Source organism: Stenella coeruleoalba (assembly GCF_951394435.1).
Source record: "Stenella coeruleoalba genome assembly, chromosome: 20".
Classification (NCBI taxonomy): domain Eukaryota; kingdom Metazoa; phylum Chordata; class Mammalia; order Artiodactyla; family Delphinidae; genus Stenella; species Stenella coeruleoalba.
Genome location: NC_137166.1, coordinates 11414204 through 11428390, shown reverse-complemented (window position 1 = coordinate 11428390; position 14187 = coordinate 11414204). Strand labels below are relative to the sequence as shown.

General features: G+C 38.4%; 1 protein-coding gene across 6 annotated transcripts in view; it reads left to right on the top strand.

The window, feature by feature from the left end:
* The window catches only part of CNTNAP4 (contactin associated protein family member 4), a 589031-nt gene that overhangs the window by 530460 nt on the left and 44384 nt on the right, over nucleotides 1-14187 (top strand). For all 6 annotated transcript variants that reach the window (XM_079907172.1, XM_079907174.1, XM_079907173.1 and 3 more), the window contains 3 exons: nucleotides 1471-1668; nucleotides 5950-6106; nucleotides 10499-10626. In XM_079907172.1, coding sequence (XP_079763298.1) covers nucleotides 1471-1668; nucleotides 5950-6106; nucleotides 10499-10626 — 483 coding nt within the window. The remainder of the gene's footprint in view (nucleotides 1-1470; nucleotides 1669-5949; nucleotides 6107-10498; nucleotides 10627-14187) is intronic.

Genomic DNA, 14187 nt, shown 5'->3' with positions numbered 1-14187 from the left:
AATTTGGAATATTCTTCTTAATACAGAAGAGTTATGTGATTTAACAGCACATTAATAGCAGAGTTTTGACAACTTCCAATCTGTTTCTCACCTATTAAATCGGAGGTCTTTTTCATTAATGTGTTCTTGAGTCTGCGTATATCACAGTAAATATAATAAATTTATTGCTGGGAAAGTTGAAGGATACATACAATATGCCATCTTCTGTTACAAACCTTGTCGGATTTTTGTTTCATCTAACTAGTTTTGGTAATCAGTATGATTGAAATGTTTACAGACATTCAGGTGCTAATAGTGGTAGCTCTAGCACCTACTCAAAGATACATTATTTCTTGTGTTAGTTGAGTTGCTGATGCTGTACTGCATGTTCAAAAAAGTAACTTCTGGGGCTTCCCTGGTGGCGCAGTGGTTGAGAGTCCGCCTGCTGCTTCAGGGGACACAGGTTCGTGCCCCGGTCTGGGAAGATCCTACATGCCGTGGAGCGGCTAGGCCCGTGAGCCATGGCCACTGAGGCTGTGCGTCCGGAGCCTGTGCTCCGCAACAGGAGAGGCCACAACAGTGAGAGGCCGCGTACCACAAAAAAAAAAAAAAAGTAACTTCCTATTTGCATTGCGTAACTATGCACATCACATGATACCAAGATGAATATTTCAGATTTGATTTTAAAAGAAATAGATGTATTTCTGGTGTAATTTCCTAACATCTGTGTCCGATGGATATATATTTATGTGTGTGTTTGTGTGTGTATCATAATCATATTATATATAGTTTTGTATCCTGCATTCCCCACTTAAATATTTTGTACATTTTCCCATGTTATGAAAAAATCCTCTATCCAAAACTTGGTGTAAAACAGAAATAGATGTACACTCATAATTAAAAATTGTCTGAAGGGAGGTATATATACAGGCCATAAAAGTTTGACTTTCTTTTTGCTGGCAGCATACAATAAGACTAGAAAAGTCATTGTTTACGTTATGTCATTTAAAATATTTTACAAATTCAAAGATACATTTTTTTTTCATATTGTAACATCTCTGAATTCAGGGTGCGTTAACAATCAACAATGTTTTACAGTTATAATAGCGTCATTTTTTTCTTTCTTGAAGAAAAATAATGACGCATCTTCTAAAAGCAGAATGTCAGATTTGATGAAATGCACCACAAATTTTAATAATCAGTTTTCTTAACATTTTTCACCATGAATATTTTCTGGCTGAATTAATATGAAAAAGTAGAATAAAAACGCTGCAAATGCGTGGCAATCGTATAAATTTCAGGGAAAAAAGTCACTTTACTATAATTTAAAAGTTTTAAGAATCCATTTGTGTTGATTCTACCTCTCAGAGAGGTTTGATGACTAGAAAACTTTGACTCAGATAAAAGGTGATTTTGATTTTCTTTATTTATTTTAACTTTTGCAGACTAGTGATGGTCTCCTCTCTTTCTTCCCCCATTTCTGCATACAAGAAACTGCGTGGGCCATCATCCAGCACAATGGCTCCGATGTAACAAGAGTCCGCAGTACCAACCCAGAGAAGCCCTATGCTGGATTTTTCGACTACGTGGCCAGCATGGAGCAACTGCAGGCCACGGTTAACCGTGCGGAGCACTGTGAACAGGAGCTGACCTACTACTGCAAAAAGTCACGACTTGTAAATAAGGAAGGTAAGTACATCGGGGCGTTTGTCCCCCTACACACGTCGCACAGGGTGTTTTACTTAACCAGCTCCTGCGGAGTTTAAGTCGGCCAAGGTGGAGGCCTAGAGCCACCCAGTGTGTGTGCTCCCTGTGTCTTTAGCAAAAGTGTCGCAGTCTGGAAGTCACAGAGATGCTGTTGTCTGAAGAAGAGAACAAGGTCAGTTCACGCTGAGCTTTGTTCAAAGCCTTGATTGTCTTTAGAGTCTCTGCCTGCCCTTAATCAGAGAACTGCACAGAGAAGGGCTTTGTTCTGACACTCGATGAATGCGCGGTGTTGATCCCTCATAAAGGGCAAGTGACACGTATGGTTGGTTTTTACCATGGAAAAGAGTTAATAAAAATATGAATTCGTTTTCTGAAAGTGACTATTCTGTGTGACTGTTTCACGGGTTGTTGACAGTTACCCTCTGGGTATAACTGAAAATTAGAACAGTCTGCTAGAAACAGTTTTTTTTTTTTCAGCAGCTCAAAGAGGAATCAGAAAACCATGTTTAACTCTTTCTTTTACTCTACTTTTAATAACCAGTCTGCACCTAAATTATGGTTCTGGTCATGTGTTTTCTCCCTTTAGAGCATCTCATTATGTAACAATATCTTGAGTCCCACCAGCTCTGCCTTAGTGCAGGCTTTAATGACCTAATTTATGAAGTTACTGCAAGATCTTTCCTACTGGCCTCTCAGCCGGTCATCAGTCCGTATCTCCTGCCCACCCACTGTATCATCCAAAAGATGAATCTTCATGACGAGAACTCACCTGTAAGAAACACACTGCTTCCATCACAACACTTTACTGTTTAAGAAGCCCCAGTGCTTTCCTAGCTCTTCTGTCCAGTACGGACTCTTCCGTCTGGACACCTCAGCTGCGTGTTCTGGACTCACTTGCCTATGAACCTTCATGCCGCTCCCCAGCACACTGTTTTCTAGCAGCAGTAATCAGGTGTATTTTTCTTCAGTAGTCAGAGAAGATTCTAAGACATCTGCACAATAAAGCTGCTTTGTTCCCTCTCATTTGTCGTCTTAAGAGAGGTTGGCATTCCAGACAGAATGACAAGAACTTTAAAATGAACTGTGTTTCATATGTGAATATCACGTGTTATGTGGGTCATGCAGAAAAATTTTGAACTCCTGGTATGACCTTTGAATCTTTTGTTTCCAGTTAAGCCCCAATCCTATTTACTTGTCCACCCACTTAATCCAGTCTGATCATTTTCTCCCATATGCCTGAGTTCCACTCCCTCTTCCTCCTTTTCCTCCTCCTTCTTTTTCAGAATGTTCTCATTCAGCCTCTTAACCCCTCCTAACTCTTCTCATCTTGCTGGTATCCCCTCAAATCTTAACCCCCTGAAACCCCAATCCCATCTGAGACTGACCATCAGATAGTTGTAGTGCAAAGAGCATAGGATTTAGAGGTGGGGAGAGAGATCTGGGTTCAAGGTCCAGGTCTCTTGTTGATTAGGTACAGAACTTGGATAGAAGAGTATTTCTCAGTCTTTGTTTTCTCGTCACTGAATTGGGGCCAATCATACCAACCTCAGGGGGGCGTGGTCGTGGCTGGGTGGCATAACACATACAAAGTGCATGAAGTGAGCTCCTCTGTTCCCAGCTCTCCAGCGCATCGTGGTTAGAGTGAACCTGCCAGTTCAGTATGCAGCTGATTGTTCATTATTAGTGAATATTGATATTGGAATCTAAAAAAGACAAATAGATAAGCAAGTACAGAAGTGTATTCTAAGAAGAATGAGAACCATAATTTTAGAAGGGAGAATGAATGTGATGGAACAAAATGAACTAAGTTGCTTAACTAGAGAAGAAAGGAAAGGAAAGACAATCATCAAAATCACAAATGAGTCAAACTCTAAAAGAACCAGAACACGGAATCCCCAAGAATGTTAGTGAGCGAGCACCACACGAAGTCAAGGGGACAACAAGGAGTGTGAAGGATTCCCAGGTGTTTGGCAACCACTAGTAAAGAGAATAGTAAACTCTAGAAGGCTGTAGAACAGATGATGAGGATAACTGTTAAATACACAGATTTTCCTCAGGTCTGTGACCCTAGAATTCATGTAGAATGGGTCTGAGGTGGAAAAGAGGGAACAATTTGGATTTCGAGGTCACAGTAAGAAATGTATGGGGAAGATCAGGAAGGTGGTGTCAGACAAGTTAAATTTACAGTTTCAGATCTTGAGAATATAGCAGCTTCAAGTAATAATGGTGCCGTAACTGTGGATGAATAAAGGTCAACGTATATGAAAATGTTTCCGGCAACCTGTGGGTCTGCAGCTCAGCACACTGGAAGGATGCTCAATACGAATACTCAAGCCATTTGGGATTTTAACTCTGAGAATAGAAATGATCTACCATGATCTCTGATACTTTATCATTTTAATTTCAACTTTAAAATTTTTTCATGCTTTTCTTAATTCTTCCTTATACTTATGTAAATTCTTCAGGACACTTCAAAAAGTCTTGGAGGAAACTGAAGGTATTTGGTATCTTTAAAACATTAAGTGATTTCTACTTTGTAGGGAAAATAGCAAGTTTATTTATTTATTTACTTATTTATTTATAATTTATTTTTGGCTGTGTTGGGTCTTAGTTGCGGCACGCTGGATCTCTGTTGAGGCACGCGGGATCTTTCGTTGAGGCGCAGGCTCTTTTATTGCAGCACACAGGTTTCTCTCTAGTTGTGGTGTGCGGGTTTTCTCTCTCTAGTTGTGGCACGCAGGCTCCAGGGCTCCTGGGCTCTGTAGTTGTGGTGTGGGTTTCAGAGTGTGTGGGCTCTGTAGTTTGCGGCACACAGGCTCTCTAGTTGAGGCACACGAGCTCAATAGTTGTGGCGCGCAGGCTTAGTTGCCCCACAGCATGTGGGATCTTAGTTCCCTGACCAGGGATCGAACCCGTGTCCCCTGCATCAGAAGGTGGATTCTTTACTGCTGGACCACCAGGGAAGTGCCAGGGAGATAGCAAATTTAGATGCGAAAATATTATTCAGTATTTAGGAATAATGATTTATTTTTTAAGTCTATGAACACATAACGTTTTAAGCAGTATGTTGAAATAGATCTACCAAATGCTTCAAGCAGATTTCACCTTCAGTTGATCAGTTAATCATGCAGTTAAAGAAGATGAAGATTCTTGATATTAATTAATGCATAACACAAGCTTCCAACAACTCCTTGTTTTCCCGGCATAGTGGACAGGAATGTATAGCAACGCTGGGAGAGAGGTTGTTTGCATCAGCACAGGTCCAATTTAATAATAAGTTTTTATGAGCTTTGGCATTTGTAAGTAAGGGAGAAATTAGTAAAAGTAGGGCTAATGGCAGCAACTTAAAAGGTTTGTAAGTCAATGGAAAAATGATCAAGCACCTTTGAGGAGCTGACTGATTTGATGTCACCTTCTTCTCATGCCGTGATTCTCAAGTGACTATGAGTTTTCCTCTCTAACTTGTTTTTTCCCTAAGACAGATTGCCTGCATGGCGCATCTAAATGTTCTGTCTATTCTTTGCTCTAGTTCCTTGGCATCATGTTTAGTCTTAGCTCTGTGAAGGAGCTGGTCGCTGAACATTCATCATAGAGATAAATGCATTTGGTTAAGGGAAACTTTGTTTTTGAGTGGAGTATCTGCTTCGGTTGTAAAGATATCTCAGTGTTATTTCTGTAGTCTTCAAATAAGTAGCCAAGCCAGTAAGTGGAAGAAAAAATACACACTTTCAAATATATCTTAAATCATAACAAGGGAATGCTGTAATATGCCTAATGTTTAATAAACACCTAGTTTATTTTTAGCCAATAAACATATTGAGATAAATCACTAACTTTACGTAGCATTTCATAATGTTTTAATGGGCATTTCATGATCTCAAATCAATTTTTTTTCTCATATGTTAATTACTGTGGTTTATAATTTGATGCCTTCTTGTTTCGAAAAATTATTTTGAACAAAATTACATGTGTGATCTGCTCTCAATACATTTTTTTTTTACTATTATGCCTGAATTAAATAGGAACTGCTGGTTTCTTTTCTACTCAAAGAAAAATATATCAATCATTTAAGCTTAAATAATGAAATATTTTTTAAAAAACTTTCTTAAGGAAATGCCATCAATTACAGTGTTGGGAATATCACTACATCCAATCAGTCTTTCTCCGTTTATTCTTTTTAATGACTTGGGAAGGAGGGAATTATACTGGATGGAAGGGTTGGGGTATAGAACAGATGTCACATTTCTCACCTTTGTCTTTCAGATGGAACCCCTCTGAGCTGGTGGGTTGGAAGAACCAATGAAACACAGACTTACTGGGGAGGTTCTTTACCTGATCCTCAAAAATGTACTTGTGGATTAGAGGGGAACTGCATCGATTCTCAGTATTACTGCAACTGCGATGCTGACCGGAATGAATGGTGATTTCCATATGATTTCCTTATGCAAAATCAAGTTTATTATTCTTTTAAATGAGTCACTCAAAACATATATAAGTAGGCAGATACTAAACGAGGTAGTACAGTGAAGAAATTAAAGGCACGTTTTGATGAAATGTATTACAATCTGAATTCTAAATGGTAAGATCACTATCTTGTTATTTGAATTTTTTGGTAATGGATCATGAGTCATACACCTTTTATTTCTGTAATATGATGAAACAGAGGCATCTGCTTCATGTCTGCTTTTCATTTTAATTCAATTATCATTCTCTTTAAAATTAAGTATAATAAAGAATTGTATTATTCTCAAAATATATTTACAGCCTTTAATTACTAACACATCTCTTCAATAATCTGCCCATAAAACCTTTAAATATATAAACTTAGAATTTCCCACAATTATTTAAACATGTAGCTCTTTTATTTTCTTAAAGGATACACTATGCTATGAAAAACTAATATTCCATTTATCATATTTTGAAAAAGGAAATCTATAATATTTAGGGATTTGAAAATCGAGCTTGAAATATTCCATTTATTCATTTGACATTCCATTTATTCATTTGTCAAACATCAAAGACTGTTATATCAAAAACCAGATTATTTTAGAATACCCTAAAGGAGGCCTCTATATGGAGTCATTGATTATACTCTTATTGTTATATGTTCAGTATGAAGAATATTGTCTCTCTTACTCAAGATTTTTCAAAATTTCTACTCCTTTGGGAGATACTTTTTTTTTTTTTCTCGCTGCCTTCACAGAAAATGCCCACACAGTAATAATGTATTATGAAATGTGAATAAAAAAATTTTAAACTAATCTAATCACCAATAACTCTCCAATGTCTGCATGACATTTTGTTCATCAAAAATAATTTTTAAAAATAAGACTTTGAAATTTTTCATATTAAATTCTGCTTATGCTTAAGTAGCTTGCATAGAACTAACCTAACCCCAGATAACATTTGTAATCCCAGGAAAACTATTTATTAAAAACACCTACTTGTAGCAAGTGGAGAATAACCAAATGGAGGCAGAAACTACCAGGGTTGGGAGCCTTCAAACCTTAAAAGAAGGGAACTTAAGTGGGTGAGGTTTGTGTTTATGTGCCTTTTCCTTGAGGCTACTCACCAGACCACCTACCATGGAATGGCTAGAACTCAAAGAGAATACTAGATTTTTTTTGGCGGGGGGTATCAGAGGAAAGTTCGGAGCAGCCAGAATGACTAGAAATTGATTTCTGGACATGTCAGAAAGGAGAAAACCACTTGAGGGGAGACCGCTATGTCAACTCCTCTCAGACCCCTGACCCTTGAGCTGCACATGCACAGGGGAGATTTCTGGGAACCAAGCAGAGAGATGCAGCTGGGAAACGGAACAAGCCACACAGGAATTTCAGCAGCAACCACCAGAGGAGAGACAGAATTTAGAGCTTAAGTCTCATTAATTGAGATGGGCTTTGTAAAGCCCTCAGCTTTCCATAGAGATGACAGAAGGTCCACTGCCTTTACAGCAAAGACGATGTCCGAGAACTGAGTATGATTGAAAACTACAAGTGAAACTGACACAGGCCCACCCTGATGAGGTAAAACCTCCATTATTGTGATAAGGTTGTGATTTAACTGCTTGTGAAAACAAAAGAAGTCTTCAGAGAATGACAACAGAATCCAGAATCTCTACAATGTATCACCCATAATATCCAGAATATTATAACAATTATTGCTTATTCCAAAAGAGAGTAGACTTTGATCCAAAGTCAAGAAAATAAAAGTACCATTAGGAACAGGCCCTGGGACACAGGTGTTTGACTAGCAGGCAAAAACTTTAAAGCAACTGTTAAAAACGTATGAAGAATTGAAGGTAAAAATAATCACAAGTGAACAAAGGGTATTCTAAGCAGATAAATGAGAACTTTATTAAAGAAGCAAATGTAGGGACTTCCCTGGTGGCGCAGTGGTTAAGAACCTGCCTGCCAACGCAGGGGACATGGGTTCGATCCCTGGTCTGGGAAGATCCCTCATGCCGCAGAGCTCCTGAGCCCGCACGCCACAACTACTGAAGCCCGCGCGCTCTAAGGCCTGTGTGCCACACGTACTGAGCCCGTGTGCTGCAACCACTGAAGCCCATGTACCTAGAGCCCATGCTCCGCAACAAGAGAAGTCACCACAGTGAGAAGCCCGCGCACTGTAATGAAGAGTAGCCCCTGCTCGCTGCCACTAGAGAAAGCCCGCGCACAGCAACAAAGACCCAACGCTGCCAAAAAAAGAAAAGAAAAGAAAAGAAAAAACGAAGCAAATGTAGATTTTAGAACAGAAAAGTACAACATCATCAGAAGTAAAATATTCACTGGATAGACTTCAGCTCTTATGGGAAATAGCAAAAGGAATCTTAGTAAACCTGAAGATACGTAAGTAGAAATCATTCAGTCTGAAGAACACAGGAAAAAAAAAAGATTGAAAGAAACATTGACAGACCCTTTGTGGCTTGTGGGAAAATATCAATGATTTAACAGGCAAGAAATTGGAGTCCCAGAAGGGCAGGAAATAAAATGAGGCTATATATATATATATATATATATATATATATATATATATTTGATGAAACTATGGCTGAAAATTTCTCAGATTTGCTTAATAAATATCTCTGGAAGCAAGCCCCCAAGATGACCCCCGATTTTCCACACTGCCTGTTGTTCACACCATTGTGTAATTTCCTTCTCTTGTATGTTGCATGGACCTTGTGACTTGCTTTTAAGAACAGAATATGGTAAAGGTGATGAGATGTCACTTCAGAGGTTGGGTTACAGAAGACTGTGACTTCTGACTTGCTCAAAATTCTCTGCATCTTCTAGCCTTCTTGTCTCGACATAGCAATCTGCCATGTCGTGAGCTCTCGTGGACAAAGAATTGAGGGTAGCCTTCAACCAACAGCCAGTGAATAACTGAGGCTGTCAGTCCAACAGCCAGCAAGGAGTAGAGTACTGCCAGCAGCCACAGGGTGAGCTTGGAAACAGAGCCTTCCCCACTCAAGTACTGAGCTGATTGCAGTCCTTGCCAGCACTTTGAGTATAGTCTTTCTTTGGGAGAGACCCTGAGACAGAGGATCATAAATCAGAAGAATCATAGACCGTAAAACGTCGTGTTTTAAGTCACTGTGTTTTGGGATAATTTGTTTTGCCATAGTAGATAACTAGTGCAACTTCAGTGTATGGATTCCAGAAACTCAGAAGATCTCAAGCAGAATAAAAACCAGAGAAAAATACACCTGGGTTTGTTGTTCACATTGCCAAAAACCAGTGATAAAGATGAATGTTTTCAAAGTAACCAGTTTGGGTGAATCTGGTAGAAGACGTTCCATACAGGGGAATAAGGATACAAATGAAGGCTGACCTCTCATCAGAAGCACAGGTCAGAAGACAATGGAATGATACCTTTAGTGTGCTGGAAGAGGAAGCACTGTCAACCCAGAATTCTCTACAGGACGAAAATACATTTCACAAATGAAAGTAAAATAAATTCCTGTTCAGATTAAACAAATGCTGAGAGAATCTGTTGTCAACACAACTGTACCATAAGAAATACTGATGGAAATTCTTCAGGTTAAACAGAACTAACACCGGATTAAAACACAGATCTTCAGGAAGGATTGAGGGGCACTGGAAATCATGGATATGTCAGTAAATGTAAAAGCCAGTGTTTAAATTTTTCTCTTGATTAGGTAAATTAAATTATAAAGTTTATAACATCTGGATTTAAAATATTACAACCGTAGCACAAAGAACAGGTGTTTATGTAGGGAAGGATGTTAAAAATTATCCAATGGTAGGCTTCTGACATTTTATATTAAGTAATACAACATAAAATATAAGTAGACTGTGATGGATAAAGGATGCGTCTTATAATCTATAAAGAAAATATTAAAATACAATAAACAGTCATATAGCTAAAGGGTGAGTAAAAAAGTAAAATCGAATGCAAAACAATATGAAGTAAGCCAAGAGGAGGCATGAAAGGGGAGCAAAAATACAAGATATCCTGTGGGAAAAAAATAAGAAACAAATACCAAAACGGTAGATCTGGAAACACACTACCAATTATTACACTAAATGGCAGTGGATTAACCATCTCATTTAAAAGGTAGAAAATGGCCAACAGAGTTTAAAAATCACCAACTATATTCCGTCTGCAAGGGACACTAAAATGTTGCCTTATTTTTCCATTCTCAGGTGAGTAATTTGATCCTGACTCTTCTGTGTGTGCAAATTTAGCTCAGAACATCTTGGCTTTGAAATGCAATAAGGACTATTGTTTACTTTATAATTATGTTCATCAGAATAATTTTAAGAATCTTGCTGTTGTTACTGTTTTCTAGGACCAATGACACTGGATTCCTTTCTTATAAAGAACATCTGCCAGTAACTAAGATTGTGATCACAGACACCGGTCGACCACATTCAGCAGCAGCCTATAAACTAGGGCCTCTGCTCTGCCGGGGAGACAGTAAGTGGTGGCGACATGCCATAAACATGTCTGAGGAAAGTGATGTCACTTAAGAACCATGTTTCTATCTTATAATAATTAATCAGACTTCTCTTGTGAAAACTCATAAGCAGTGTCTGAAATGATTCCTATAGTCAATCAACAAAGCGCCCCTTATAGAATGCAAAGCCCGGGAATAAGTGCTGTTACAGCAAACCTTGTTACGAGTCCAAGAGAAAGAAAGCACAAAGCATTTCTATTTGATTGGTTCATAAACTCACTCCATCATTCCTAAATGTCTGCATGCCATTGTCTATAAAGGAAGGCCTCAGTGCTACATAAAATTATCAAGTATGTATGGTGAGTTTTATACTGTTGGGCCTGGGGTGAAATTAGAACATCAGTAGAATCAAATGTTAGTTTAATCAAACACATTTCAACTTTTAATCTCATTTTTTTTTCCATTTTGTGTGTGTGTGTTTTTAGTCTAAATCAGTGGTACCTGCTGTTTTGTATATTCAATGTATTAACACTCTAAACTGGACTTTTTTAGTTAAAATATAGTTTCATAGAAAATACATATTTTCAGCAGGGAATGAAATTAGCACACATATCCATTTATAACCTCTCTGACGTCAGCTAGGTTAGAGACTGATGTGTCAATTATTTTTGCTTTTAGTTATTTCCAGAACTTAAAATGCAAATAGAAGAAATATTTATTTACCTTAAAAGTATATCCTAGGGCTTCCCTGGTGGTGCAGTGGTTGAGAGTCCGCCTGCCGATGCAGGGGACACGGGTTCGTGCCCTGGTCCGGGAAGATCCCACATGCCGTGGAGCGGCTGGGCCCGTGAGCCATGGCCGCTGAGCCTGCGCGTCCGGAGCCTGTGCTCCACAACGGGAGAGGCCACAACAGTGAGAGGCCCGCGTACCGCAAAAAAAAAAAAAAAAAAAAAGCGGTCTGCCATTATACCTACCATCCCTAATCTTTATCACCTCTACTTCCTGTTCTGCCAGTAGGCCTTAAACAGCCACTTAAAGATGACATAGGGTATTTCGTGCAGAGAAAAGTTATGTGCAAAGAGATGAGATTGTAAACGCAGGATGCATCCTGAGGAATGCAATGATTTTGCGTGACTATAGAGAAATTGTTCTGTACATCACATGCACTCTTCACTGCTGGCTCTGATCTTAACCCTTCAGGGGCTCAGGCCGGCTTCCTCCATTTGCCACCATCCCTGGGGAATTGTTCTGCTTTTGACTGAGGTCACTCCCAACTCTGTCCCTTAGGGGTTCTTTCTTTCAGACTTCCTGTCATGAACTTAAGCACACAGCATCTTTTCCCTTAGGGCAGTGACTCTCCATCCAAGGTGATTTTGCTCCCTCAGGGGACATTTGGCAATATCTGGAGACAGTTTCGGCTGTCACAACTGTGAGGGGTTTTATGCTACTGGCGTCTAAAGGGAGAGGCCAGAAATGCTGTAAATATCCTACAGTGCACAAGACAGCCCTCCACCACAAAGAATTATCTTGTCCAAAAGGCCCATAGTCTTAAGGTTGAGAAACTAGAGCGTTAAACTTTTGTGACCACAGGGATGCAGAAGGAGGCTGGCAATATCAGGAATAAGGATTTACAAATACTGTAAGGATTTAGAGACCTGCTGATTAACATCTGACTTATTAATGAAACAATCACTGAGAGCTTTCCTTGGCCTTCTTGTCCCCCATATCTACTTTAGCGTTGAGGCTTATCGCCACATAAGGTCATAGAGCATTTTCTGCATAAAGGGCCCTTTTTAAAAACTTTCTCAGTTTGAAGAATGATGGTGGCAGAGTAATGAATGCCCCCATTTTCTCTGTATGGGCAGACTGCATCTCTGAGGGTGCAATGCCCTAGACACAGTTTTTTTCCTTTCCAAGTGAGATACACTGGGCAGATGTAGGGCTTCTAGATATGGGATCATGCACAGTGGGCCTTATAAGCAGAGGAAAGATATGTGGATGTTATCCTGAAGGCATTAGGACTGGAACACTAGTTAGGCCTGGGATAATTTAAGACTTAGCTTAATTCTTATGATCCAACTGAAAGCATGGAAATCAGTTACAAACCAAAGACAGGAAGGTGACCTTTGAAGTAAGACAAGGAAAATGATGAAGGCTTGAACTAGGCAATAGTTGTCATGGGGCTTAAATAAGGGGCTCAATTAGGGAGGTAAGTTCAGTATGCTTTGGACAGGAGTGAGCGTGAAAAGCTGTGAGGACAATCTCCAGCCTCCTGACCTGAGTAAAGCAGGTAGCACCGTTTGTTGAGACAATAAGAATGCTAGTACCCTTCATTGAGACACAGAATTTTTAGATTTTCTTTGAACAGAAAAATGGAAAGATGAAAATAAAAAAATAATATTTTGGATTTATCACACAAACCAGAGATGTTGAAAATTTCATATCTAGCCATGTTTTTCTAGGAAAGAAGACAGGAGCCTTGAGAAAGCAGGACAAATAAACAAAAATGAGTGAGACCTACAGGTACCAGATATGAACTTGCTCCTAACTCCAAGTCTTTCTTTTCATTGTTTTAAATGTAGATGGGTATAAAATTTTGTGTTACTACTGCTATTATTGCTTAATGTCAGAAGTCATAGATAGTATCGTTAGGTGTTTTACCAAAAGCACAAAAGATGTGAATGATAAAGTCCCCTTTAAAGTTGTGCTGCAGATATAAAACTTAGTAACTATTGTTGACCTTAAAGAATTTCTTTATTTATGAATATGGAAATACATTTTTTGAAAAATATGTGAAAAGTAAGCGGCAGAATTCAACATCCTACTTATGATAAAAACTAAGCAAACTACGAACTTAAAAAAACTTTCTCAGTGTTTCAAAAGGCATCTGTGAAAATCTGAAAATATGACTATCCTGAATAGTCACAGACTTAATGCTTCCTTTCTAAAATCAGGATCAAGACAAGGATCTGTTCTCACCTCTCCCATTCAATATCATGCTGTTGGTCCTAGCACATGTAGTATGTCAAGAAAAGGAATTCGAGTCATGCAGATCAGAAAGGAAGAAATAAAATGTCTCTCTTTGCTAAAGACATGGTTTTCTAGGTAGAAAATTCTTAAGAATTTGTAAAAAAAATAAGTGAGTTTAGCAAGATTACAGGATGCAAGGTCAATATGCAAAAAATAAATTATATCTCTATATGCTAATAATGAAAACCTTTAAATTGAAATTTTAAAAGTACCTTTTAGAGCAGCACCAAAAAAAAAATGAAATAATTTGGTATAAACATAACAAAAATACATAACATTTATGAGAAATAATTAAAGAACTAAATAAAAATGTAATACTCATAGATTGAAAGATTTGATTTTGTTAAGATGTCAATTTTCCCCAAATTGATGTACAGATTGAATACAATCTCAATCAAAATCCAGCAGGCATTTTTTTTTTTTCTGCAGAAATTGGCAAGCTTATTCTAAAATGTATAGGGGGAAGCAAAGAAACTAGATTGGCTAAAACATTTTGAATAATAAAAACAAAATTGGAGACAGCTATCTGATTTTAAGGCTTGTTGCAAAAC